The following is a 26,482-nucleotide window of genomic DNA, read 5'->3' as shown; positions in this document are numbered from 1 at the left end:
TGGACCCCAGCAGAACAGTATCCAAAGGTACAGTTTTTGCCATATATGATTATGCATAGCTTAACGCATTACTAACACTTGTCATATATTGTGTTTTCTTTTCAAGTATTTTGCTTTCAATCTCTTAGGAACCGGAAGGAGGAAGAGAAAGTCAAAATCTCCAGCTGAAATGTCATTATCAGTTGTACAACAGGAGGGGTAATGGCAGACAGGGGGGAGTAAAAGTGTGCATAGTGTGATTATAGGTTTGAGGCCAGGGCTTTATGCCATGAAAGCAGATTACATAGTCAGAGGCCATAAGTCTGAGGTGTAAACATCCAAATCAACTGAGAATATGAATTATGTTTTCTTTTCTGTTTATTTCTAAGTCATTTCTAAGTTTTTTTTTTAATTTTTATTATTTATCTTTTTACCTTTATTTTACTAGGTAAGTCAGTTAAGAGTTAATTCTTATTTTCAATGACGGCCTAGGAACAGTGGGTTAACTGCCTGTTCAGGGGCAGAACAACAGATTTGTACCTTGTCAGCTCGGGGATATGAACTTGCAACCTTTCGGTTACTAGTCCAACGCTCTAACCACTAGGCTACCCTAATTGTTGAACAGTATGGAGATACTATTAAAAAAAGAGGGACTGTTGGATTGTAGCTTGAAATATACTTATTCCTGTTACCATAATAGAACTTATTGATTATTTGTCATGTATAAGGAATGTATATGTTGGGGTCAATGAAGGGTGGATAAGAATTTGGTTTATGGAAATTTACTGAGTGAGACAAGGGGGAAGTGCAGAAAGTTCATTATTTGTTCGTAAGGAGGGAGGCAAAGGGCAACAGTCTAGTTAGTCTCTGATAAGGCAGGCCGGCTGTGGAACAAGGGACGAGTGAGGAATTCGACTCGAGGTCAAGTCAACAGATGAAGTGAGAAGAAACCTTGGGGAGGGGGACCCACCACAATGACTCTCCTACTACAGTCCTACCTCATATACATACACTTCCACACCCACGAAGGTTCTAGCATCAGGCAGGGCCATGACTACCCCAGTGAGAGGAACCAATAAGTTCCTGCCTAGCAACAGGGATGTATTGGCTGTCTAGATGTGTAAGGAGTTGACCCTGCCTAGTAGGAGGTTATATGTGCTTGTGTACCTTGCAGCTGTATGACCCAGTGGGTGAATAAACTAGGGTTTGAGCTTTTTCTAGTCGTCCGTTTGAGTTTTTCTCTGTTTGTTCAGAACCTAACAGATGGCATCTGACCAAATTACGCAATAATTTAGTTCTGGGTTAACCGAGATTACCAACTAAGTCCCTGATCTAAACACTCCATAGAACCCCATAGGATAGCTACTGATAAAAGCTGAAGTTCCTGTTCAATCCTGTGTTGAAAGACTAAATTACTCAGTTGAGTAAAATGGAATCATGAAGTTAGGGAGAATTTCAGTCCGTGGAATCTTAGTCTTCCGGAAGATTTCAAAAGGTCATTTCCTGGGTCTCATTTGGGATGACAAAGACCTGTCCTCCTACTCCTCCTGCTCCTCTCCAGGTTAGGAAGACATCTCTACCTATGCATCTACAGAGACATCAGAGCAAGGGTCAGTTTCCTAGGTAAGAACATTTCAAATGCATCTAGACTCAACTGTCATGGTATTTACTGGCAGGTAGATGACTACAGAGCCATTGAGAGGTTGTAGCTGGCTGGCAGCAAGGTCATTTGTGGCAAGGCAGAATTGAACTGAAGAGCAAAAATAAGCAGATCCATGATATATCCATGCGGCATTGTCTTCGAAAAATACCCAATCAGCAGACTGTAACTGTTGAAGCAGACTCTAAGGAAGCCATCTGGAACTCCTATAACATCTCAATGACGAGAAGGAATAAAAAGACTCGAGACTCATTGTGAATTGTTTCATGGTAATATATAGCCCAATCTCAATGTATCACACATACAAAGTCCAACAGTCTGACAGAGAATCCTCATCTAATTCCACTGGCCCCACTAGTAGCAGGATGTATCTTAGGAACGTTATTAGCCCTGCCTGCAGCATCTTGTGGTTGCAGGCAGCAAAGAAAAGCTGCTCTCATCTCACAGCATGGCTTCAATATTGCAGCATGTTGAGTCCTTCCTACTGCAAAAGCCCCTAGGCAGATGTGGAGCAACTAGTAATAGGTGGCACTGCAAGCCCTAAATGTTGTCGCCATGTATAATTTAATTTTTCTCCTAAATCTACTGAAGAGCAGCAATGACTACAGCATTGGACATCTCTCGTCTCATTTCGGGGGGGGGTCATGAAAAAAGCAACCCACTTCCTGGTGGTGTGAGCTCACCTTGGTCCTACAGCGAGAGTCCCCGTCTGGGTCGGTGAGTTTCCCTCCGTACGCAGCAGGAAGCTGCTCTGGGTCTATGTAGTTCAGCAACACCTCCTGCCAGTTGGCTGCAGAACAGACAGGTAAAGAGAGAGAGACTGATATTGCCATTTTACGTTTGAGTTATTTAGCAGACACTCTTATCCAGAGCGACTTATAGTGAGTGCATTCATTACCTTTACTGACCTGAAGGGTTAAACTGGGTAGAGTTAGAGACGATGCAACCATATACTGTATGTATTCACAGCGTATGGAATGTTCCTACTGTAATAGAAATGCCATGCATAGAGCTGACATGATTCAGCATTCTGGAACAGTATATTTTTATGGGAACATTCAAATGGAAATACGGAAGTGTCTTACCACCCAGGACAATGATCTTGTTGCGGGTGATCTCACTAAGGAAGTGCTTGACGAGGTTGTAGGCCACGGGGAAGAGCTTGGGGGCTAAGGAGTGGGAAAAGAGAGAACAAGTGTGATACAATGCTGTCTAAATAATGTTTGAGAGATGTGAGACACACAACATAAGTAAGTTTACTACTGTCACGCCCTGACCGTAGATTGCTTTGTATGTTTCTATTTTTAGTTTGGTCAGGGTGTGATATGGGTGGGTATTCTATGTTTGTATTTCTATGTGTTTGGCCTGGTATGGTTCCCAATCAGAGGCAGCTGTCAATCGTTGTCTCTGATTGAGAACCATACTTAGGCAGCCTGGTTTCACCGTTGAGTTGTGGGTAGTTTGTTTTCTGTTTTGTGTGTATCACCTGACAGAACTGTTTCGTTCTCGTTATTTTGTTTAGTGTTCAGTTTTGATTAAATTAACAACATGAACACTTACCAAGCTGCGTTTTGGTCTACTCCTTCTTCCACCTACGACGATCGTTACAACTACTGGGATACTAAGGGGTAACATGTCCCTCTGGAATCCTTAATTGGTGAAATTGCCACCTCCGTTTGGGATATTACAACAACAAAGAATTTACTGCAAACATGATGATGGTTCTTTTCCCTCGGACATCATTGCACGCGTAGTAAAACAGCAGAATATGTACTGCATTTTTTATATATTTTTTTTATAAATACTGCCGGACGTTCCTCTTCTCCGTTTCATCAACAAAACCAAAATAATAACAAAGGTGGTGGGGCAAACAGTGGCTCTGTTTCCCCAAATGCAGATTCGATGTTTAAAGAGTTGTGTCCATTATTCATGGTTTCTTTAGGATCTATCTTTTTCAAATGTACAAAGAAACGATAGCATGGTTGGTCTTCTCCAGATCATTTCTCCACATCCAAATATAATAGATTGATATGACAAAAAAGTGGTGGTGAAACTTACCTTTAATGACAAATAGTCTCTTGAGGCCCTCAGGGTAGTTGTCCTCAAACATGGTCAGGATCTGTAAGGATACAACACTTTGATCACACAGTATCATCTCAGATCACCCCCCTCTATTGATTCAACAGAACTCTCTCTGTGTGTGTGTGTGTTGTCATGACGTTGGCCTCTTTGGGTATAGCAACCCCATCCCCCTCTCCCTGCCTCCCCCTTGCCTCCTTCAACTAGGCTGCTGTGGTCCGAGGTAGTAAATTGCTGAAAGGATCTCATGGACACATAGTAGAGAGAGAGTAAACTTTCATAGAGGACAAAGGAAATCCTTCCACCTCACAGAACATGAGGTACGAACAAATTTCATGTTCCAGGGAGAGTATATAAGATCGGTGAAGAATCCAGCTACGAACTGGTTCGTTTGTCACAACTTGGGAAAGCTCATGGGAGACTGTGTAGCCACATTACCGTAACGCTGTTTGTATAATAGCCTCAGATATGAGGTTTACATCTATTTGTTGTATAAGATGAATGAGTGCGTATGATACTGTTTGTATAATTGTGTAATATGATTTTGGACTGTTTAATGAAGAAAAATACAATTCCCTTTTGATTTGAACTAAATCAGAGGACCGCCCCTGAGCCCAGTTAGGGTCAGACATCCTGGGACAGCCTTTTCTGCCATTCCCAATAAAAACCCCACTCGGGTTTTCGATCAGCAGACCGAGCTTACCTCAATTACGAGATGGCTAAAGGTTGCAGACCATGTTTTTCTCCATTAGGAGGGGAACAAAGGTTGTAGACCATTGCTGAATCTTTTAACCATACCACGTGGTTAAACTCTTAAGACTATCGATACCGACAGAATAAGAACAAGTCTTTGATATTGATTACTAGTCTGCAGCTAGGAATTCGGCATCATTGAACGCTTAGAACGACAACCACCGAAACATCCATCCTATAACGAATGTCACTCTGAACAATCCCCTCTAACCACAACCGAGAGAGAGAGGGAGAGAGACAGACAATTCTACAAAAGAAATTAACTTTTCACCAGTGATCAAGACGACACAGAGCGTAAATATATATATTGATTGCAATTGTTCCCGACTGAGTGAGCGTTCATGTGCAAAGGATTAGCATTTCAATTGTTATAGTTATCACTTTGTAGTGACTTCTTAGTCGACCCCCAGTTCCCCTTTTATTTAACAAGCCGCCATGCCGGTTTAGCCCACTAGGGCTTTATTTTCCTATCATTACATTTACCTTGTTTGTTTGTTTATGCATTTCTGTGAATTATTTAGTTAGTAATAAATAAATGATTTAAGACAATTGATGTATGGATGACTCATAGTGAAGACTGGGTTCGTGCAGATAACCAACAATTTACGACGTTTGGAATGAGATTAACGTGAGGTAAAGTAAATAATTCATTCATTCAAAAACTAATTGATCAGATAAAATATCTGAAAAGTTATTTTAGGAAATGATAACTTTGTAATCTGAAAATTTTTCCTTGGTGCCCCGACTTCCTAATTAATTAGTTACGTGATTAATCAGTTGATCGCGTAGTAACTAATTACAGAGAATCTTTGATAAAAACTATCAGTCTTCAGTTCATGATAGTAAAGCCACGACATTTAGTATACCTCTCCGTAAGTCTCGATGGCAGGCTTCCACAAATGTTTGAGACCCAGCCCCTCACAGTCATAGATCATAGTGATGGCTTCCACATGCCTCCCGAGCTGGAGGAGAGAGCGAGACAGATGGACATGGAGAGACAAAGAGAGAGGGAGGAAAAGAGAGAGAGCGATGAGAAGGAAGGCAGAAAACAAAGTGAAAAAGTGGAAGGGAGAGGAAAAGTGTTAATAAATGTACACTACATGACCAAAAGTACATGGACAAAAAAAGATGTTGGCTCTTGAAGATGATGGCAATCACCTCACTCTCTCCCAATTCACCAGTGGATACCTTTACTATTAGAAGGTATAACATTGGAAACATCGACAGTGAGAGAGAATGGTGCTAGTCAAGGAACAACTGAGCCTAGACAAATATACTTGACTCTAAAGGATAACCTAAGCTAAAGCCCAATAGATACAAATAAACAATATATAAATCCCAACAAATACAAACATAAAACAAATATATATATACAGTTGAAGTCAGAAGTCAGATTATTTCACTTGTAATTCACTGTATCACAATTCCAGTGGGTCAGAAGTTTACAAATACTAAGTTGACTGTGCCTTTAAACAGCTTGGAAAATTCCAGAAAAGGATGTCATGGCTTTAGGAGCTTCTGATAGGCTAATTGACATCATTTGAGTCAATTGGAGGTGTACCTGTGGATGTATTTCAAGACCTACCTTCAAACTCAGTGCCTCTTTGCTTTGACATCATGGGAAAAACAAAAGAAATGAGCCAAGAACTCAGAAAAAACATTGTGGACCTCCACAAGTCTGGATCATCCTTAGGAGCAATTTCCAAACGGCTGAAGGTACCATGTTCATCTGTACAAACAATAGCATGCAAGTATAAACACAGTGGGACCTCGCAGCCATCATACCGCTCAGGAAGAAGACGCGTTCTGTCTCCTAGAGATACGTACTTTGGAGTGAATAGAGCAAATCAATCCCAAAACAACAGCAAAGGGCCGTGGGAAGATGCTGGAGTTAAACAATTTAAAGACAATGCTACCAAATACTAATTGAGTGTATGTAAACTTCTGACCCACTGGGAATGTGATGAAAGAAATAAAAGCTGAAATAAATCATTCTCTATACTATTATTCTGACATTCCATATTCTTAAAATAAGGTGGTGATCCTAACTGACCTAAGACAGGGAATGTTTACTAGGATTAAATGTCAGGAATTGTGAAAAACTGAGTTTAAATGTAAAAACCCTTTTGCAATTATGTTAGCACAGCTGAAAACTGTTGTAGTGATTAAAGAAGCAATACAACTAGCCATCTTCAGACTAGTTCAGTATCTGGAGCATCAGCATTTGTGGGTTTGATTACAGGCTCAAAATGGCCAGAAACAAATAACTTTCTTATATTGTTCTGAGAAATGAAGGCTATTCCATGCGAGAAATTGCCAAGAAACTGAAGATCTTGTTCAACGCTATGTACTACTCCCTTCAGAACAGCGCAAACTGGCTCTAATCAGAATAGAAAGAGGAATGGGAGGCCCCAGTGCACAACTGAGCAAGAGGACAAGTACATTAGAGTGTCTAGTTTGAGAAACAGACGCCTCACAAGTTCTCAACTGGCAGCTTCATTAAATGGTACCCGCAAAACACCAGTCTCAACATCAACAGTGAAGAGGCGACTCCAGGGTGCTGGCCTTCTAGGCAGAGTTGCAAAGAAAAAGCCATATCAGATGTTTTGTGCACGGGGGCATTGTCATGCTGAAACAGGAAAGGGCCTTCCCCAAACTGATGGCACAAAGTTATAAGCACAGACTTGTCTAGAATGTCATTGTATGCTGTAGCGTAAAAAAATCCCTTAACTTGAACAAAGGGGCCTAGCCCGAACCATGACAAACAGCCCCAGACCATTATTCCTCCTCCACCAAACTTTACAGTTGGCACTATGCATTCGGACAGGTACCGTTCTCCTGGCATCCGCCAAACCCAGATTTGTCCTTCGGACTGCCAGATGGTGAAGCATTATTCATCACTCCAGAGAACGTGTTTCCACTGCTCCAGAGTCCAATGGCGGCGAGCTTTACACCACTCCAGCCGCTGCTTGGCATTGCGCATGGTGATCCTATGCTTGTGTGTGGCTGCTCAGCCATGAAAACCCATTTCATAAAGCTCCCTACAAACAGTTATTGTGCTGATGTTGCTTCCAGAGGCAGTTTGGAACTCTGTAGTGAGTGTTGCAAAAGAGGACAGACGATTTTTATGAGTTACGTGCTTCAGCACTCGGCGGCCCCGTTCTGTGAGCTTGTGTAGCCTACCACTTCACGGCTGAGCTGTTGTTGCTCCAAGACGTTTCCACTTCACAATAACAGCACTTACAGTTGACCGGGGCAGCTCTAGCAGGGAAGAAATTTGACAAACTGACGTGTTGTAAAGGAGCCATCCTATGACGGTGCCACGTTGAAAGTCACTGAGCTCTTCAGTAAGGCCATTGTACTGTCAATGTTTGTCTATGGAGATTGCATGACTGTGTGCTCGATTTTACACACCTGTCAGTAATGGGTGTGGCTGAAATAGCCTAATTGTCTATATATAGTGTATGTCAGATCTGTGACCATAGGTAGGGTATTCAACAAGGATGACAAAGATTCTATAGGAACACTTCATTAGTGGTAGAGAATCTCAGTAAGGTTGGTGCCAGGGGTTTTTCCTGGTCTTGTCAAACATACTGTATATTCATGTAAAACTCCTGACCCTCCACATGTAGTACTGAAAACCATAGATAGTGGCAACATTGATTTAAATGGGAATCCCCATTCTAATAATTATATTTATATGAATGAAACCTCCCCATACCCTCTCAGACTGCAGATCACACTCCTTCTGCAGCATCTCACAGTCTCTGATCTTAGACTTGATGAAGTCCTGTTTAGAGGCAGACAGGAAGAGGCCCTTGGGGTCCACAGGGCCGATGACATCCCACCAGATGGGGCTTCCCTCCCGGTCGAACCCGCACATCCCACCAGACAGGTACTTCTCAATAACCTGGACACAAATGCAATGGAAACACACTATTAACACCATGGTAACAGACTAATAACATGGCACTATTATACAGTCAAAGTTAAACTATTTCAGTATTTAGGCCTATTTGATATTTTAATAATCGAAAAAGATTAAAAAATATATACTCTGCTAATAGGTCAATTGAATAAGTGTAATAACAGACTGTCATACCTCTGGAGGCTGCCATTCTGTGGTGATTGTGTCTGCTTTCATGTGTTTCCTGAAGTCAAGGTGCTGGAAATAAAGCATGACAGAACATGAATGGCTCCAATAGTTTTACATGTAATGGATTGAAATATCTCTCTCACGCACACAAACACTCTGTGTCAGGAGAACAGTGACTATAGTGAGTTAAGTGGATCAGTAGGTTTAGACTGCCAGTGTGACAATAACCTGCATAAATTCCCCATCAGCATAAAGGGGATAATACACTACACACTTCAAGAAATGATAGAGCTGAGCGATTAACTGACCTTTCGTCATTTAAGGGGTTATTAAACAACTAATTGACCGTCATTGGTTCAATTACTTGAATTCCATTTAGTTATGTGGTTTTTTGCGAGCCCATTGCGCCATTTCTCTAGAGAAAAATGGATCCATTCGCGAGAAAAATCAAGTCAAGGACAATGTGGGACACTGGGCTGAAAGGACTTGTAGTTTTCATTAAACAAATATTAAACCTAGTATGAGTCTGCAGAAATGCAGTAATGAACTACAATGACCACATTCCATTGTGAAAGTTTTTTCTGGCTCAGACAGATGGATTAAAGAGGAAGAGGCAAAGTGAGAAGCTTCATTCTTGACAAATTATATCTAAAATAAGCACAATGTAATTCTATGGGCTTATTTTGGAACTAAGCTTGTTGCCTTCCTTCCTGCCTTTGGGACAACGACTCCCATTGTTAGCGTGGAGACATGAGCATCTCGTCATTACATACAGATCTCGGGACGGAAACACTTTTACGTCTGCTAAATTAGGTAAAATAAACAGACTGCAATGAGGGTGGAATGTACACAACAAACAACGAGAGGGACGGAGAAAGTTCGCGAAAGTATGCATTATCTACTTTGAAGAACTAGTCAAATTAAACAGGAGCAAAAAAAGAAATGTCCCTTTTTCAGGACCCTGTCTTTCAAAGATAATTCGTAAAAATCCAAATAACTTCACAGATCTTCATTGTAAAGGGTTTAAACACGGTTTCCCATGCTTGTTCAATGAAACATGAACAATTAATGAACATGCACATGTGGAACGGTCGTTATGACACCAACAGCTTACAGAGGGTAGGCAATTAAGGTCACAGTTATGAAAACTTAGGACAGTAAAGAGGCCTTTCTACGGACTCTGAAAAACACCAAAAGAAAGATGCCCAGGGTCCCTGCTCATCTGCGTGAACGTGCCTTAGGCATGATGCAAGGAGGCATGAGGACTGCAGATGTGGCCAGGGCAAATAAATTGCAATGTCCGTACTGTGAGACGCCTAAGGCAGCGCTACAGGGATACAGGACGGACAGCTGATCGTCCTCGCAGTGGCAGACCACGTGTAACAACACCTGCACAGGATCGGTACATCTGAACATCACACCTGCGGGACAGGTACAGGATGGCAACAACAACTGCCCAAGTTACACCAGGAATGCACAATCCCTCCATCAGTGCTCAGATTGTCAGCAAAAGGCAGAGAGAGGCTGGACTGAGGGCTTGTAGGCCTGTCAACCATGTCCCCTATGGGCACAAACCCACCGTCGCTGGACCAGACAGGACTGGCAAAAAGAGCTCTTCACTGAAGAGTTGCGGTTTTGTCTCATGGTCTGACTCGCGTTTAACGTCGAAGGAATGAGCTTTACACAGAGGCCGGTACTCTGGAGCGGGATCGATTTGGAGGTGGAGGGTCCGTCATGGTCTGGGGCGGTGTGTCACAGCATCATCGGACTGAGCTTGTTGTCATTGCAGGCAATCTCAACGCTGTGCGTTACAGGGAAGACATTCTCCTCCCTCATGTGGTACCCTTCCTGCAGGCTGATCCTGACATGACCCACCAGCATGACAATGCCACCAGCCATACTGCTCGTTCTGTGCGTGATTTCCTGCAAGACAGGAATGTCAGTGTTCTGCCATGGCCAGCGAAGAGCCAGGATCTCAATCCCATTGAGCACGTCTGGGACCTGTTGGATCGGAGGGGGGGGGCTAGTGCCATTCCCCCCAGAAATGTCTGGGAACCTGCAGGTGCCTTGGAGGAAGAGTGGGGGAAAATCTCACAGCAAGAACTGGCAAATCTGGTGCAGCCAATGAGGAGGAGATGCACTGCAGTAATTAATGCAGCTGGTGGCCACACCAGATACTGACTGTTACTTTTTATTTTGACCCCCCTTTGTTCAGGGACACATTATTCCATTTATGTTAGTCACATGTCTGTGGAACTTGTTCAGTTTTAGTCTCAGTTGTTGAATCTTATGTTCATCCAACATTTTACAGATGTTAAGTTTGCTGAAAATAAACACAGTTGACAGTAAGAGGACATTTCTTTTTTTGCTTAGTTTATTTTGTCAGACAGCTCTGCAGCATACTTAGGCAGGTTAGCTAAATAGGATGACTAAAGACAGTACAGTATGGGGAGCACATAACAATAGATGACCTGGCTAGATGGATGGTTGACTGCAAGGCTACTACCTGAGCAGAGATGAGATTATTACTTTAAGGAATGAAAAATAATAAAGTCATCAAATAAAAATAAAGTAATATACACAACTGAAAAATGTCCAATATTTTGGCAATTGAATGTTCACTATTGTTGGCTTTGAAATGTACATTAAAAAGCTCTAAAATCATTGTAACATCATTATTTTCATCACACATTTTTTTTCATAATTGAAAGCCGTGATATTATTTAAATAATTAACACGAAACTGAACCAACCTCAAAAAGCAGTAATCACTCAGAACTAAGAAATGGGCCATGGCTTCTGAACCCGGCATACAGCACTACTCTGGGCCTGTATTTTCAGAGTAAGAGTGTTGACATCAGTTCCTGACATCAGCCTTTTCGATTATTACAGTTGATAAAAAACTTATACAGTGCCTTCAGAAAGTATTCATACCCCTTAACTTTTCCCAGATTTTGTTGTTACAGCCTGAAAATGTATTGAAAAAGAAATACAGAATAATCTAATTTACATATGCTACCGGTCAAAAGTTTTAGAACACCTAATCATTCAAGAGTTTTTCTTTATTTTTACTATATTCTACATTGTAGAATAATAGAAAACATCAAAACTATAAAATAACACATATGGAATCATGTAGTAACCAAAACAGTGTTAAACAAATCAAAATATATTTTATATTTGAGATTCTTCAAATAGCTATCCTTTGCCTTGATGACAGCTTTGCACACTCTTGTCACTCTCTCAACCAGCTTCACCTGGAATGCTTTTCCAACAGTCTTGAAGGAGTTCCCACATATGCTGAGCACTTGTTGGCTTCTTTTCCTTCACTCTGCGATCTGACTCATCCCAAACTATCTAAATTTGGTTGAGGTCAGGGGATTGTGGAGGCCAGATCATCTGATGCAGCACTCCATCACTCTCCTTCTTGGTATATATCCCTTACACAGCCTGGAGGTGTGTTGGGTCTGAAAAACAAATGATAGTCCCACTAAGTCCAAACCAGATGGGATGGCGTATCACTGCAGAATGCGGTAGCAGTGATGCTGGTTAAGTGTGCCTTGAATTCTAAATAAATCACAGACAGTGTCACCAGCAAAGCACCCCCACACCATAACACCTCATCCATGCTTTACGGTGGGAAATACACATGCGGAGATAATCCGTTAACCCACACCACGTCTCAAAGACACGGTGGTTGGAACCTGTCATCCAGGCAAAGGGGGGCTATTTGAAGAATCTCAAATATAAAATATATTTTGATTTGTTTAACACTTTTTTGGTTACTACATGATTCCATATGTGTTATTTCATAGTTTTGATGTCTTCACTATTATTCTACAATGTAGAATATAGTAAAAATATAGAAAGTCCCTTGAATGAGTAGGTGTTCTAAATCTTAGTGTTAGTATTCACATCCTTGAGTCAGCACTTTTTGGCACCAATTATAGCTGTGACTCTTTCTGGGTAAGTCTCTAAGAGCTTTACACACCTGGATTGGGCAACATTTGGGCTCAACTTGGCCAAATGGCACAATTTACCCCAAAGAAACCATTATGACTAAATTAGCCCACACAGCTACAAGGATGCATTTTCATATTAGGTTAAAGACCTCATGCTATATTTAGGACCCCAACTGAAGTATATAAAACAGTCTTAAACCAATCTACTTGGTTTAGATATTAGCATCATGAAACATATAACACAACAAATGAAATGGACTTTGTGAAAATCCATTTTTTGGACCTAAATTGCTTACCACTTCTATGTGGTTTCTTCCTTCACAGATGCCATTAAATTATGACATCTTCCTAAATATTTGGTCACATGATTAATGTTGTGTTTCCTAGAAACAAGGGGTGGCTCAATTAGCCCTTTGGCATTAATTACCCCACTCTCCCCTACAGTAGCATTCGTGGCTTGGCAAAGGTGTTTAATCAAATGAATGTGATGGATGTATTTCAGTTTTTTAAGCAGCACTTTCATGTGACGCAATCCACTCTTTGAAAGCGCCTGTATTGTATTGTGGTTAGGCTACATTCCTGATATTTCCCACATGCTTTTCCCCACAGTATTTCAGATTACTGGCTAGATAAACCGTTGGTCACACCAGGGGTACTCTAATGGCAGCAATGAAAATATACAACAGAACTAGTCATATATGTTTCAATAGCAACATAGGAAAGGAGAGGGGGAGTGTTAGCCTACCTTTCGAAGCATGGCTTCTGACTTATTGACATTGAAGTTCCTGGCTGTGAGGGGAGAGAAAAGGGGAGAGAGAGAAGAAATGGAGAGAGAGAGTGGGTGTGAATAATATCCATGGCGCCATGGTTATAGATCAGAGCTGACAGTGATTTTGCGTTTGTGTGTATGCTGTTATTTAACATGTAACATATGAAGGACATTCTATTTGAGAAACACGGAGCATTTTGTCCTCCACAACTAACATTCTAAACATGAACATTAGATAACTAACCACAAGCAAACAAGCAGGAAATGACCCCAAGTCCCCTTTTCATTCATAGGAAGAGTCTTCAGTTTTACATCTGACCGGTGAGACACGGCCTGCGTCCCAAATGGCACTCTTTTCAGTCAGCCATGTGACTGTGCAATTTTTATTTAATCTCCCTCTATAAATCTGGACATGACTAATTTCTTCCTCACTCCAGGTGTCAGTAAATGAGCAGGGTAGGGCTGGTGGTTTCACCATAACAACAGACTGTAGCTAGCCTCCATTAGGGCTCTTTATGGAGATTAGAGCAGCCAGTTGCCTGACTGAGAGGCTTTCTTCCACTGTGTGTCAACACCTTACATCAGACTTCCCCTGTATAGTAGCAGCCACCGTACGGTACTGACCCAGAAGGGAGAGAGAACACTATAAGCAGCTTATCTAATACTCTAATAGCTAAGGTGATTAAGTGGCCAGCTGACAGCAGTGGTCAGTCAGTGGCTCTGTCCCAAAACCCCCCTCCTATTATAGACCAGATTTGCCCTAACGACCTAGGGGTAGCTTGCTACTCAATGTAATAAAGTAATGGCTTTTCAAATAAGTTACCTTACAAAGTTATGTTGGCTGACAATTTGTTAGTTACGCTGTCCTTAAAAAATTCACCCAAGGCTGAAAAACAGCTTAAGAACGATGGCTAACTGGAACAGCAAATTGATGGAATCAAACAATCACAGGGCCTGTTTTGACTGGAGTGATGCTTAGAATTCCATAAAAAATGTAACCCTTTTTATTTTCCCACTAGTCTGTTCATAGGACGAAACTGGAAAAAAACAACTTGTGTAGAAAGTAAACATCCGTAACCTCGATGCTGTCAACTGTGCTAATTGTCTGTGTAATGAAAAAGTAGGGAAAAATAAAAACTTCTGACTATTTCTTGTCTAGCGATTGATGACAAATGAACTCGCTGCCCAGACTTACATAATTATATAGAGGAGATTCTGCTGATTAAAACGGTGCCCGTGTAACAACCAGCCTCGAAGCATCGTTACCCATCGCTCCACATAAGCCACAGCCTTGCAGAGCAAGGGTAACAACTACTTCAAGGTCTCAGAGCGAGTGACGTCACCGATTGAAACGCTATTAGCGCGTACCCCGCTGACTAGCTAGCCATTTCACACCGGTTACACATAGGCTTCATTAATGTCATTCAGACTTGAATTTGATACAACAACTATGATAGCTGAGGTTCATAGATTGGAATAAATATTAGTTCAGAACCTAACGTTTTAGGGTCCATACACAGATCTGCTACACACTGTAGCTAGCTACACATCCATAGGCATACAGTTATTTGTTTCCTCCACTACACAATAAGCAAATAAATAGTTAGCTATGTTACTTCAGCTGCATTGCAAGGCAAGCTTACACAATTGTACATTCAATTTGCAGTAAATGCTTTAGCTAGGTAGATTCTTTACATCTACTGTTTCACAAGACGGACAGCCTGTTTTGCTGGTTTTCTCAGGAGTCCCTAAAACATTAAACAACACGAATTACAAATTCATTCTCCTAACACTGGCTAATGTTAGCTAGTCAGATAACTTGCAAAATAGCAATTTTTGTAAATCTTCATGACAAAAAAATATGCACAAACGTTTGTCTCTACATTAACTAACATATTCCTATCAATTGTAAATTTTTTGCTTGACTCGTTATGACGTTGCAACAACTTACATTTGGTTCCACCGTAATGTTTTGTTAGCCATCTTTGTTAAAGAACGCCACCAAGCACGGGTGGCTCGCGTCAAAATCCGTCATTGGAACCACTCGATATCATTGGTCATATAAAAACCTTGGGACCCAAATGCATAATGAGTGCTCTGACTCCCCCTTGTTGTGTTCTGGAGCAATGGTAGGGGTCAAAATCATCTTGCGAGGTTAACGGCACTGAGCCTTTTTCTAAAATGTTTTATAAGTTGGAGAACACATTGGGGGGGGGGGGGATCTTAGACCATTCCTCCATACAGAATCCTTCTAGATACTTCATATCCTTCGTCTACACTTATGGACAGCCCTCTTAAATTCAAACCGCAATTTCTTTATGGACTTTGGATGTGTGCTTGGGGTTATTGTCTTACTGGAAGATCCACTTGCGGCCAACTTTCAGTCTTTATGTCAGGGGCAACCAGGTTTTTGGATAATATATCCTGGTACTGGGTAAAGTTCATGATGCTGTTGACCTTAACAAGGGCCCCAGGACCAGAGAAAGCTAAATATCCGTATAGCATCAAAGATCCACCACCATATTTTACAATAGGTATAGGGTTATTTACGACACATGCATTCTCATTTTGATGCCAAACCCACAACGTGTGCATACGACAACTGCACTGCCCGGGTACGGCAACTGCACCACCTGCAACCGCAGGGCTCTCCAGAGGGTGGTGCGGTCTGCCCAACGCATCACCAGGGGCACACTGCTTACCCTCCAGGACAACTACAGCACCCGATGTCACAGGAAGGCCAAAAAGATCATCAAGGACATCAACCACCCGAGCCATAGCCTGTTCACCATGCTATCATCCAGAAGGCGAGGTCAGTACAGATGCATCAAAGTTGAGACCAAGAGACTGAAAAACAGCCTCTGTCTCAAGGTCCTCAGGCTGTTAAATAGCCATCACTAGCCGGCTACCACCTGGTTACTCAACCCTGCACCTTAGAGGCTGCTGCCCTATGTACATAGACATAGAATCACTGGTCACTTTAATAATGGAACACTAGCCACTTTAATAATGTTTATATACTGTTTTACTCATTTCACATGTATATACTGTATTCTAGTCAATGACACTCCGACATTGCTCATCCTAATATTTATATATTTCTTAATTATATTCCTTACTTTTAGATTTGATCTGTATCGTTGTGAATTGTTAGATACTACTGGAGCTAGGAACACAAGCGTTCCGCAACACCAGCAATAACGTCTGGTAAATATGTATTTGTGACCAATACAATTTGATTTGATTAGAAAGAGTCCTATTTTCATGTCATCCAAAAATATGTAAACGCCTTGAGTTTGCTAAACGGCATTGGCCCTTGAATTGGAACCGGTGCTTTGGTCAGATTACATAAAAATAGAGCCTTCACTAGTCTTGGGCACTTGTATATAATAACACCAAGCACACATATACACATATAAAAATCCACAAAGACATTGTTAATTCGCCAGAAAATCTAAATTTTGCAACGGCCATCTCATTCTCCAGAATTGAAAACCTGTGGTTTAAATTGAAGAGGACAGTCCATATGCACAGGATTCTGTATGGAGAAATGGTCTAAGATCCCTCCCAATGTGTTCTCCAACTCATAAAACATTTTAGAAAAAGGCTCAGTGCCGTTATCCTCGCAAGATGAGGTATTGAAAGGTATTGAAAACAGGGATGTCAATCATTTTGACAAAAATAGTATTACTTTTTAAACTAAATATCTTCCTCTGAGCAATTGTATTAGTATAAAATAATATAATTTCACAAAAAAATGTAGTATACAATTTAGCTCAGTATTTGGAATTATTTATTTAATACAGTAATTTTTGCTCATCTTTATCAAGGGTGTCAATAATTTCGGACCCCACTGTACATGTGTCACAATAGTAATAATATTACTTGTATTTTTTTTTTTAAACGAGCACCTTATGTACTGTATACGCACCAAAACCCTGTTGGTTTGATAAGTCGCATTAAACCACTCATATCGATTAGGGGTGAAAATCAGGTTGTATGCGCTGCTAAAACTAACACAACTAAAAAAAACACACAGAAATTGGAAATATTGTTACCATCACTGGTTAGAGGACAACTTACTAAAGACAGTCAGCTACATTTTTGAGTGGTGCATTTTGATTTGGGGGTCGCGAAAATGAAACGCAACACTGATTTGTCAATTACTAATATTGATATTGCGTTGAAATCAATAGAACAAGATGGGTGGAGTCAGTTTGCACATCCTGTTCAAACTAACACTACTGAAAAAACACACAGAATCTGGGAATAAAATGTATATCACGGCTTAGAGGGCACCTTGTAGAAGACAGCCAGCTACATTTTGGATTGTTGCATTTTGTTTCAAGTGGGTTGCCAACGCGGAAAGGTAAACGCAACACTATTTTGTTATTCACTTATATCGATATCACATTGAAATCAATAGAGAGATGGCAAACATTTGGGTTGTATGCGCTGTTTAAACTAACACTATTCAAAGGACACTGAATCTGAGAATATTTTTTTACATCAGTGGTTAGAAGATAATTTGCTGAAGGCAGTGGTCAATATTTTTGAATCTCAGATGGAGATTCTGAGAGGCTGTTGAAATGGGGAAGGAACAAATCAGTTGCTTTGTTATTTAACTTCAATGAATCACATCACGACCCGACATAGGATATCAACACTGACTAGGGCTTGCTGTTATTTGAGAGATAGTTTGATTCTCAAATCTGTGTATTGGTGTGAGGCCAGCGACATTTATAAAGACCACCCCGATTTCTACGTGCCATTTGAGTTCGAAAATGACAGGAAGACTTCGAAGTCCTGCAACCCCCAGCATGTATGACAAAATCAACAGTACAAAACCAAATATATTGTTCTGTTTTAAGCATTTCATCTTGTGTCATTGTGCTGACTATAAACTTTTCTACTAACATCACCAATCTGAGGTAAAAAGGATGTCTAAATCCTCCCAAACCGATATGGTCAAAACATGAGCTTGTGTAATGTAGTGAAGTCAAGGAAAGTAGCGTAAAATAAACGTATTAAATATGGCTAAAATAATTCTATATTTTAATTTAGGATAATAGTAAATTAAGCAAACTCACAGATTTGTACAATAATCACATATATTTCCCACTAGTTTAACCATTTAAGAGTAAAAATGTTTTTGTTATGCACAATTTAACCGGGAGCAGCCCATTCATTCACCCTCTCTACACTGAGAGGATGGTTGCCAAATTCAAACATGTCGACTCAGTCTAACCAATTAAAGGTCAACTCCGCTTTTCTCAAATTTCAAACAGAAATGGGGTGGGTCACTGCTAGGGCTGCGGCGGTCATGAAATTTTGTCAGCCGGTGATTATCATGCAAATAACTGTCGGTCTCACGGTAATTGACCGTTAATTAACATAAACATGTCTAGCATCTCTTGGCTTCCATGCATAGCCTACAAGCCACTGATGCAGACTATTGGATCATCTACATTTTAAAAAGTATAATAAATCAATTTAATATAGCCTACACCATCACAATAAATCCATTATTTGTTTTAGACAGGTATAAATAAACATGATCTGAAGAAAATGTTGCCTATTTCACTGGAACAAAATAGCATATTCCGAGTTGTCCTTATGCTAGGCCCTGATCTGGCTATGCCATAGGGCTGTGGGCTACACTAGTTAATTTAGCAGACAAGATTTGCTTAGAATTCTGTGGCGTTATTGTATAGTATTTTATTGTATGAAGAATACAATAAACATAGCTAAATAAAATAGAAAGGATATTTTCTCCAAACGATTTCCGAGGAAAGTCTGTGTTAAAGAAACCGGCCCTCCTATATGCTTAATTTAGTGTTATTTACACTACATTAGGTGTGATACAAATGTTAGATTTTTATTACATTCTAAGGCTGCATGATGCGACTTTGAAAAAAGTAATGCTTCTTGTGCAGGCTGCACACACTTCATCAGTCTCGCATTCACAATTTGACAAGTACTTGATAATATTCTCACCCATTAGACTATTCTTAATTTAATCTGGTCTTTAAATATAGTCTATGGGTGAAATTCTTTTTGATTTAGAATGGCCCACAAAAAAAACGTTATCCGTAGCCTACACTTGAATAGTGAATGGAGGTTACGCGCAGTTACGTTTTTAATATGCAAGCATAGGCAGCACATCCATAAGGCAAGGGAAAGCTTTTCCTAAAGTAAATTGAATTATATTTCTGAAATTATATAGCGTTATTAGCCTACTCCTGTCTACACAGAAATAAATAAAATAATTCAAAATAGGATACTAAAGCATGATTTGGCCACAGAGGATCATTAGCTCATTTCAAAAAATGTTTTTATTGTGGATGGTTTTAAATTGTATTGCCTACAGTCGGAAGGAAAAGCAGCGCTCGCAATTTGGGCAGATTATTGTTGAGTTGCAACTGTCTGTTATTGCTGTAAAGAAAATACAATGAAAAGACTAATCTGTCTTTATTAAGTTATCAAAATTCTCAACTTAACAGTATAGCCTCTCTTATTGGCACCAGCAGAGAGCATCTGTAATATCCCCAGTGAGTGCGAACTGCGCAAATTCACTATTTATAATTGTTGTGTCAGTGCTACTAGTTTTTTTTTTTACAATCATTTTGTCCACCAGTTTATTTGCACCTCCCCTTCTCGTAGGCCTATTATATGAGCATTGTTGTTTTTATGTATCTGTTTGTGAGTGTCAGCAGTCGGCTACACTGTAATTTGTCGTATTAAAAATCAAATCAAATTTTATTTGTCACATACACATGGTTAGCAAATGTTAATGCGAGTGTAGCGAAATGCTTGTAGCGAGTGTAGCGAAATGCTTGTGATTCTGCTAATGTCTCCAGTCATATAAAGTATAGTAGAATTACATGAAATGTGTTTATAAAATACCACATTTTTTCCCATGTGAAGAAAGAAGAAACGGAATTAGCCTAGGCCTTCTCTATGCTATTGTTGCTCAGCCATGCAGTGAACAGTCTTTTTTTGCGAACAGTGATTTAGTTATATTTGTAGGCAAACTTATGACTATTCAATCTACTCATCACATTACGAATAGTAGGCAATCTTACATAAGTTTGCAAATGTGATGATGCATGGAATGCTTTCTTATAAAGGTGCATTTTTATGGTGAAAATGTGCCTCCTCAAACTTGAAACTCACACACCTTTGTATGCCATGTTGTAAAGTGGATTATTGTGCTTAATTTAAGAATTTAGCAACATTAAGAATTGATAATAAATATAGCAGCACAAGAAAGCTTGGATCCTCTTTTAAATAGTGGCCAGTCAAAACTCTGTTTTCACATGCGAGTGCGCAATGACACATCTTTCAATGTGCTCTCTAACCGTGTTACAGGGGTCCTAGGTCTATATGTTACATTTGGAGTTATTTGGACACTTTAGTTGTGATACAAACCTTATCAAAACATAGGCCTATGGGCTAGGTTACATGATGTGTGCGACTATGACTAGAAAAAGTTGCGCAAAAATATGTATGTGCTGTTTCTTGCCTTACTTCACAGGCTGGGCATCATTCACAACTGATAATACATAATTCACAATTCAAGTGATAATATTGTCACCCATCAGACTGTTCTTAATTTAATCTGGTCTTTACATATACTAATAATATACAGTGCATTTGGAAAGTATTCAGACCCCTTGACTTTTTTCAATTTGTTACGTTACAGCCTGATTCAAAAATGGTTAAAATTGTTTTTTCCCCCCCCTCATCAATCTACACACACTACCCCATAATGACAAAGCAAAAACAGGTTTTTAGAAATTTTGGCAAATGTATTAAAAATAAAAAACAGAAATCCATTCAGCCACAAGATCATTAGTGAGGTCGGGCACTGATGTTTGGCGATTAGGCCTGGCTCGCAGTCAGTGTTCCTATTCATCCCAAAGGTGTTCGATGGGGTTGAGGTCAGGGCACTGTGCAGGCCAGTCAAGTTGTTCCACACCAATCTCGACAAACCATTTCTGTATGGACCTCGCTTTGCGCACAAAGGCATTATCATACTGAAACAGGAATGGGCCTTCCCCAAACTGTTGCCACAAAGTTGGAAGCACAGAATCATCTAGAATGTCATTGTATGCTGTAGTGTTAAGATTTCCCCTCGCTGGAACTAACAGGCCTAGCCCAAACCATGAAAAAGCCCCAGACCATTATTCCTCCTCCACCAAACTTTACAGTTAGCACTATGCATTGGGGCAGGTAGCGTTCTCCTGACATCCTCCAAACCCAGATTCGTCCATCGGACTGCCAGATGGTGAAGCGTGATTCATCACAAAGAAAACACGTTTCCACTGCTCCAGAGTCCAATGGCGGCAAGCTTTACTCCAGCAGATGCGCATGGTGATCTTAGGCTTGTGTGCGGATGCCCGGCCATGAAAACACATTTCATGAAGCTCCCGACGAACAGTTCTTGTGCTGACATTGCTTCCAGAGGCAGTTTGGAACTCGGTAGTGAGTGTTGTAACTGATGACAGATGATTTTTACGCACTACACGCTTCAGCACTCAGTGGTCCCGTTCTGTGAGCTTGTGTGGCCTACCACTTCGCAGCTGAGCTATTGTTCCTCCTAGATGTTTCCACTTCAAAATAACAGGGAAGCTCTAGCAGGGCAGAAATTTGACGGACTGACTTGTTGGAAAGGTGGACTCCTATGACGGTGCCGCATTGAAAGTCACTGAGCTCTTCAGTAAGGCCATTCTACTACCAATGTTTGTCTATGGAGATTGCATGGCTGTGTGCCCGATTTTAAACACCTGTCAGCAACGGGTATGGCTGAAAAAGCCGAATCCACTAATTTGAAGGTCTATTGAATGTTCCCTCCAATTTTTGGGGGACACTGAGCAAATGTTTGGTCTTGTGAGTGAAAACCTGAACATTGTGAGAATTTTGTGCACAGTGAACACTGTGTCTGTACCCTTACAGTTTTAGACAGGAGCCAATAGTCAATATATATATATTATATTTGTACTTTTAGCCATTTTCTCCCCAATTTTGTGTCTCATCGCTGCAACTCCCCTACGGACTCGGGAGAGGCGAAGATCGAGAGCCATGCATCCTCTGAAACATGACCCTGCCAAGCTACACTGCTTCTGACACAGTGCTTGCTTAACCCGGACGCCAGCCGCACCAATGTGTCGGAGGGAACACCGTCCAGCTGGCGACCGAAGTCAGCTTGCAGGTGCCGGCCCGCCACAAGGAGTCATTAGAGCGCGACGGGACAAGGAAATCCCGGCCGGTGAAACCCTCCCTTAACCCGGACGATGCTGGGCCAATTGTATGCCGCCTCATGGGTCTCCCAGTCACGGCCGGCTGTGACACCGCCTGGGATCGAACCCGGGGTTGTAGTGACACCTCACTGCAATGCAGTGCCTTAGACCGCTGAACCACTCAGGAGGCCCGTATTGTTGCTATTTGAACATAATGTAGGCTTACCAACAAAACCAATTAAGCAAATCCCATAACATTTTCACATGGACATAGGTTTTAATTTCTATGATATAGCCTACAGTAGACTATACTGTATGAGGTGTTCAATGCAGGCCTACATTGCATTTAAAAAAATGTTTTTACATTATGATGGGCTTGACATTAATTAACGATTTACTTGTTCTGTAACTGGGCCAAATAGGTGACTGTAAATTGTAGCAGGAACTCCCCATTGTTGACCTATACCTATCTATTACTGGACTAATAACTCGCTAACTAGCAAAGAACAACAAATGCGCTCTGATCTGATCTGAAAAGCGCAGTCACTTGTGGGTGAAAGACCGCTCAGGTGGGTGAAAGAACACTCTTGGGCTCCCTCTGCCAATAGAATTCTACTCCACTGCGCTATGGCCCTGCCTACAACAAAATCACAGACTCAATCTCATTTGTTTTGGTTTGTTGCATTGGCTGATATGTTGATTCGATCACAGAAAAAACATTGATCTATATAGTGCAAACAAATGGGCGAACTCAGTGAAATTCAATCTCTTCTTCTGAACGGCAGTCCTGGAACATCCACATACTTTTGTATATATAGTCTAGCTAGTTCGTTAGCTAAGCTAGTCACGGTAGCTAGCCAGTAACTCTTCCAGTATGTGTAGACATCATTTCAAAGGATTTGTTTTTGGACTGAAGCTGTAAAGATCAGTAAGAAATTGCACTTCTGTAGCCAAATATCTTATTCATAAATATGCTTGGTTTATAAGCAATAAATGACCTGATATGATGGTGCATTGATCAGTTATACAGTTTAAAGCCGTTATTTTTGTGCTTTTGCCTAGTGGTTAGAGAGTTGGACTAGGAACCGGAAGGTTGCAAGTTCAAACCCCCGAGCAGACAAGGTACTAATCTGTCGTTCTGCCCCTGAACAGGCAGTTCCCACTAACCCAATATTCCTAGGCCGTCATTGAAAATAAGAATTTGTTCTTAACTGACTTGCCTGGTTAAATAAAGGTCAAATTAAAAAACATTTCTATGCAGTGAGTGCAGCTCTGATTATTAGACTAGATCTTTATGATCTGCCAAGGATCAACACATAGTAACAAGCTCTTTCTAATTACAGATGGAATAGGAAGAGTTATAGATGAAAACCTGAAAGGCACAGACCATCAGTGGAAGGGCTAAGCGTATGTTAAGCTGCCATAACTAATAATGCATGAGTCACTGTTTTACAGGTTTAATGCAATTAGCCCTAGATTAGTCCTAGATTATAAGGATTCAGAGAGCCTACGTGAGTCCAATCTATTCCAATGTAGAACAAGGCATTCTCTCGCCTGCCTCTCACTCGCTGTGTTACTACAACCTGTCACTCCACTAATCAACGCTAGACCAAAGACCTCTCTCTTTCTCTCAGGCCCTGTAACTGTCATTTGCAACTGTGTGAAGAATTTTAACGAAAGCTCTAACACTGTTCATGTCCATGTTAACCAGCTATTAGCCAAGTATTCAAAAGTTATTACAGTTATATACCAGTTATAAAGATAGCCCTCTCTCTCAAACCTTACAAACACCTTCCACCTCCAACCGCACACAACTGAAAGCATTTACTGTAGCTATGCAGGTGTTGTTCTCATGGTCAGTAACCATTCCAAAACCAGTTGATAACTTCTCTATTTGCCAAACCATTGAGTTTTAACAGTTGAATTGTTCGGTTGAAGCTGAAATATCTGTTGCTGTGTAACAACGTATCCATCAAAGATGATAATCACCGTCTTCAGAAGCCTATCTAGCCGAGCTAGACTGGACTGGAGAGTCTGACCATACCCAGGCATGGTCTTAACGGCCTTGCAGCTCTCCTATCAGAACAGATAATTCCAGTTCCAAGCACCCCGTGGTGAAGCAACAGGCGGTTAATTAGTCTGCCTTACCTCTGAGCCAGCGCAACAGGAAGTGGTCATGCTGAGCAGGAAGTAGTGGAAGAACATCCTGAATCCTCTCTCGAAACTGCACAAGGATAAAAACCGGGTGGCAGAGAGAGACAGAGAAAGGGGGGCAGCGAGAGAGAGAGAAAGAGAGCGAGAGGGCCAAAAGGGGTATAGGTGTATTAGTGAGGATGCACATATGGGTTTAGTGGTAAACATGGAAGCAAGCATGTGAAATGAATTGTTATAAGCCACATGAAAGCTTCAGACTTCTGTGTGGAAGTTAATCTCTTAAAACAAAGCACATTGGTCACAGTAAGTTCAATACGTTTTTCCACTCACATCTCAAATAGTAATATATTTTAGGAAATTAAACTAAAATCATACACTAGAACCAAACCTTTCAAGGGATACATATACTAAATTCTATACAGTAAATTGCAATTACATAAATAATTAATTATTAATAACATGATAATTCATATAATAATAGGCCTAGGGTAGATTTTTTTACCCAGTTAGGTGGTTCCATTATTTTAATCACCTATCAACTTTACAGACCCGTATTACAGAGAAACCTCCGAAGGAAAAGCTTGATAAAATGCATAAATAGGTTACAGCGTATTGTAGCCATGACATGTTTCTACATATAATCATATATTGTAACGTTAATTGCAGACAACACTGTCTGTATGCGTGTGGTGGAAAAAGATAGGAAGGTTCAAAGTTCCAAAAGCATCAATGACTGTCGGATCGTCAGGTCAAACATAAATAAATGCGACAGAGATACAGACATGTACAGTACAGCAATTCACCTCCTCCAATGCCTCAGCCTGCTTCGGACTTAGGTCGCCAACCCTGCCACTCATCACGTCTGTTAAAGCAAAACAAGATACAATGGCAGTTTTTATTCCGTTAATGGCAGTTGAAGACCCGAAGAGGATGCCACGCACTTTTCTGCCCTCGTCGCTGGACTGATCCCACTGTGTGAAGCTGTTCTACGAGGGCAATGTTATCCTCTTCATCCCTGTCAGTCAAGTCGTAAAAAGCAATGACCGTATCAAAGACAGTACACTGTGGAGATAGGCTAAAACTGCTTCTTCAGTATAAATCCCAGAGCACACTTGTAGGCGACGTTGGCTCACTAAACTCATGCGTAGAAACAGGCCATGGTCAACAACGGTCGTCTCGTGCCGAACTACGCATGTGCAGGCCGTCAAATCAACGGCACTCCGTCGATATAACGTTGTTTTTGACGAAAATGAAAACGTTTCAGTTTGTCACTTTCACGAGCTTGGAGTACTAACATGCCCAACTACTTAAGACATCGGATCTAATCTAGGTTGTATCTTTAGATTTTGAGAAAATTACCAGCTAAGGAATAATATTTAATTTATATCATTGACTTCTCAAACCCCAAACCCCAGACTGGTCTGTTTCTCAACCGTTCCCGGAAGTCTTGCGAATTTGCGTCTCTGGGTTTAGAAACTCTAAAAGCGTAAACACGAGAGGACACGCCCATTTAAAGGGCCAGTATCCCAACCTGATCCAGCACATTTCGCAGTGGGTTCATTCAAAAATAACAATAAAACATACCAACACAAGTTGTTTTTATGCAACACAATAAAACTTGGGTTTGCATCAAAAAAATAAACATTAACAGCTACACACCATGCAGTATCAGTCCACACCTTGCATTTGGGCCTGGAAACAAGCACAATACACAACTTTTTTATTATTGTTATATATTCACTAAAACAAGCATTTTCTAAATTTCCCAGTAGATGGCAGATTTGCAAGC

General features: G+C 40.8%; 1 protein-coding gene across 11 annotated transcripts in view; it reads right to left on the bottom strand.

Moving 5' to 3' along the window:
• The window catches only part of LOC112248888 (SEC14-like protein 2), a 42,868-nt gene extending 16,711 nt beyond the window's left edge, over window positions 1-26,157 (bottom strand). The window contains exons 1-10 of one of the 11 annotated variants that reach the window (XM_024418288.2): window positions 25,635-26,157; window positions 25,476-25,555; window positions 24,688-24,763; window positions 13,274-13,317; window positions 8,574-8,636; window positions 8,193-8,381; window positions 5,338-5,433; window positions 3,698-3,758; window positions 2,725-2,808; window positions 2,323-2,429 (exon numbers count right to left, since the gene is read on the bottom strand). In XM_024418288.2, coding sequence (XP_024274056.1) covers window positions 2,323-2,429; window positions 2,725-2,808; window positions 3,698-3,758; window positions 5,338-5,433; window positions 8,193-8,381; window positions 8,574-8,636; window positions 13,274-13,317; window positions 24,688-24,763; window positions 25,476-25,550 — 795 coding nt within the window. In that variant the 5' untranslated portion in view covers window positions 25,551-25,555; window positions 25,635-26,157. Of the gene's footprint in view, window positions 1-2,322; window positions 2,430-2,724; window positions 2,809-3,697; window positions 3,759-5,337; window positions 5,434-8,192; window positions 8,382-8,573; window positions 8,637-11,319; window positions 11,653-13,273; window positions 13,318-15,248; window positions 15,363-24,687; window positions 24,770-25,475 lie in introns of those variants that run through there. The other 10 variants (XM_024418290.2, XM_024418287.2, XM_024418289.2 and 7 more) reach the window with 10 other exon arrangements.
• Window positions 26,158-26,482: the final 325 nt, after the last annotated feature.

The sequence above is a fragment of the Oncorhynchus tshawytscha genome, linkage group LG04 (genome assembly GCF_018296145.1).
Source record: "Oncorhynchus tshawytscha isolate Ot180627B linkage group LG04, Otsh_v2.0, whole genome shotgun sequence".
NCBI lineage: Eukaryota > Metazoa > Chordata > Actinopteri > Salmoniformes > Salmonidae > Oncorhynchus > Oncorhynchus tshawytscha.
The sequence above is the reverse complement of the archived record's forward strand: the minus strand, read 5'-3'. Positions and strand labels throughout refer to the sequence as shown.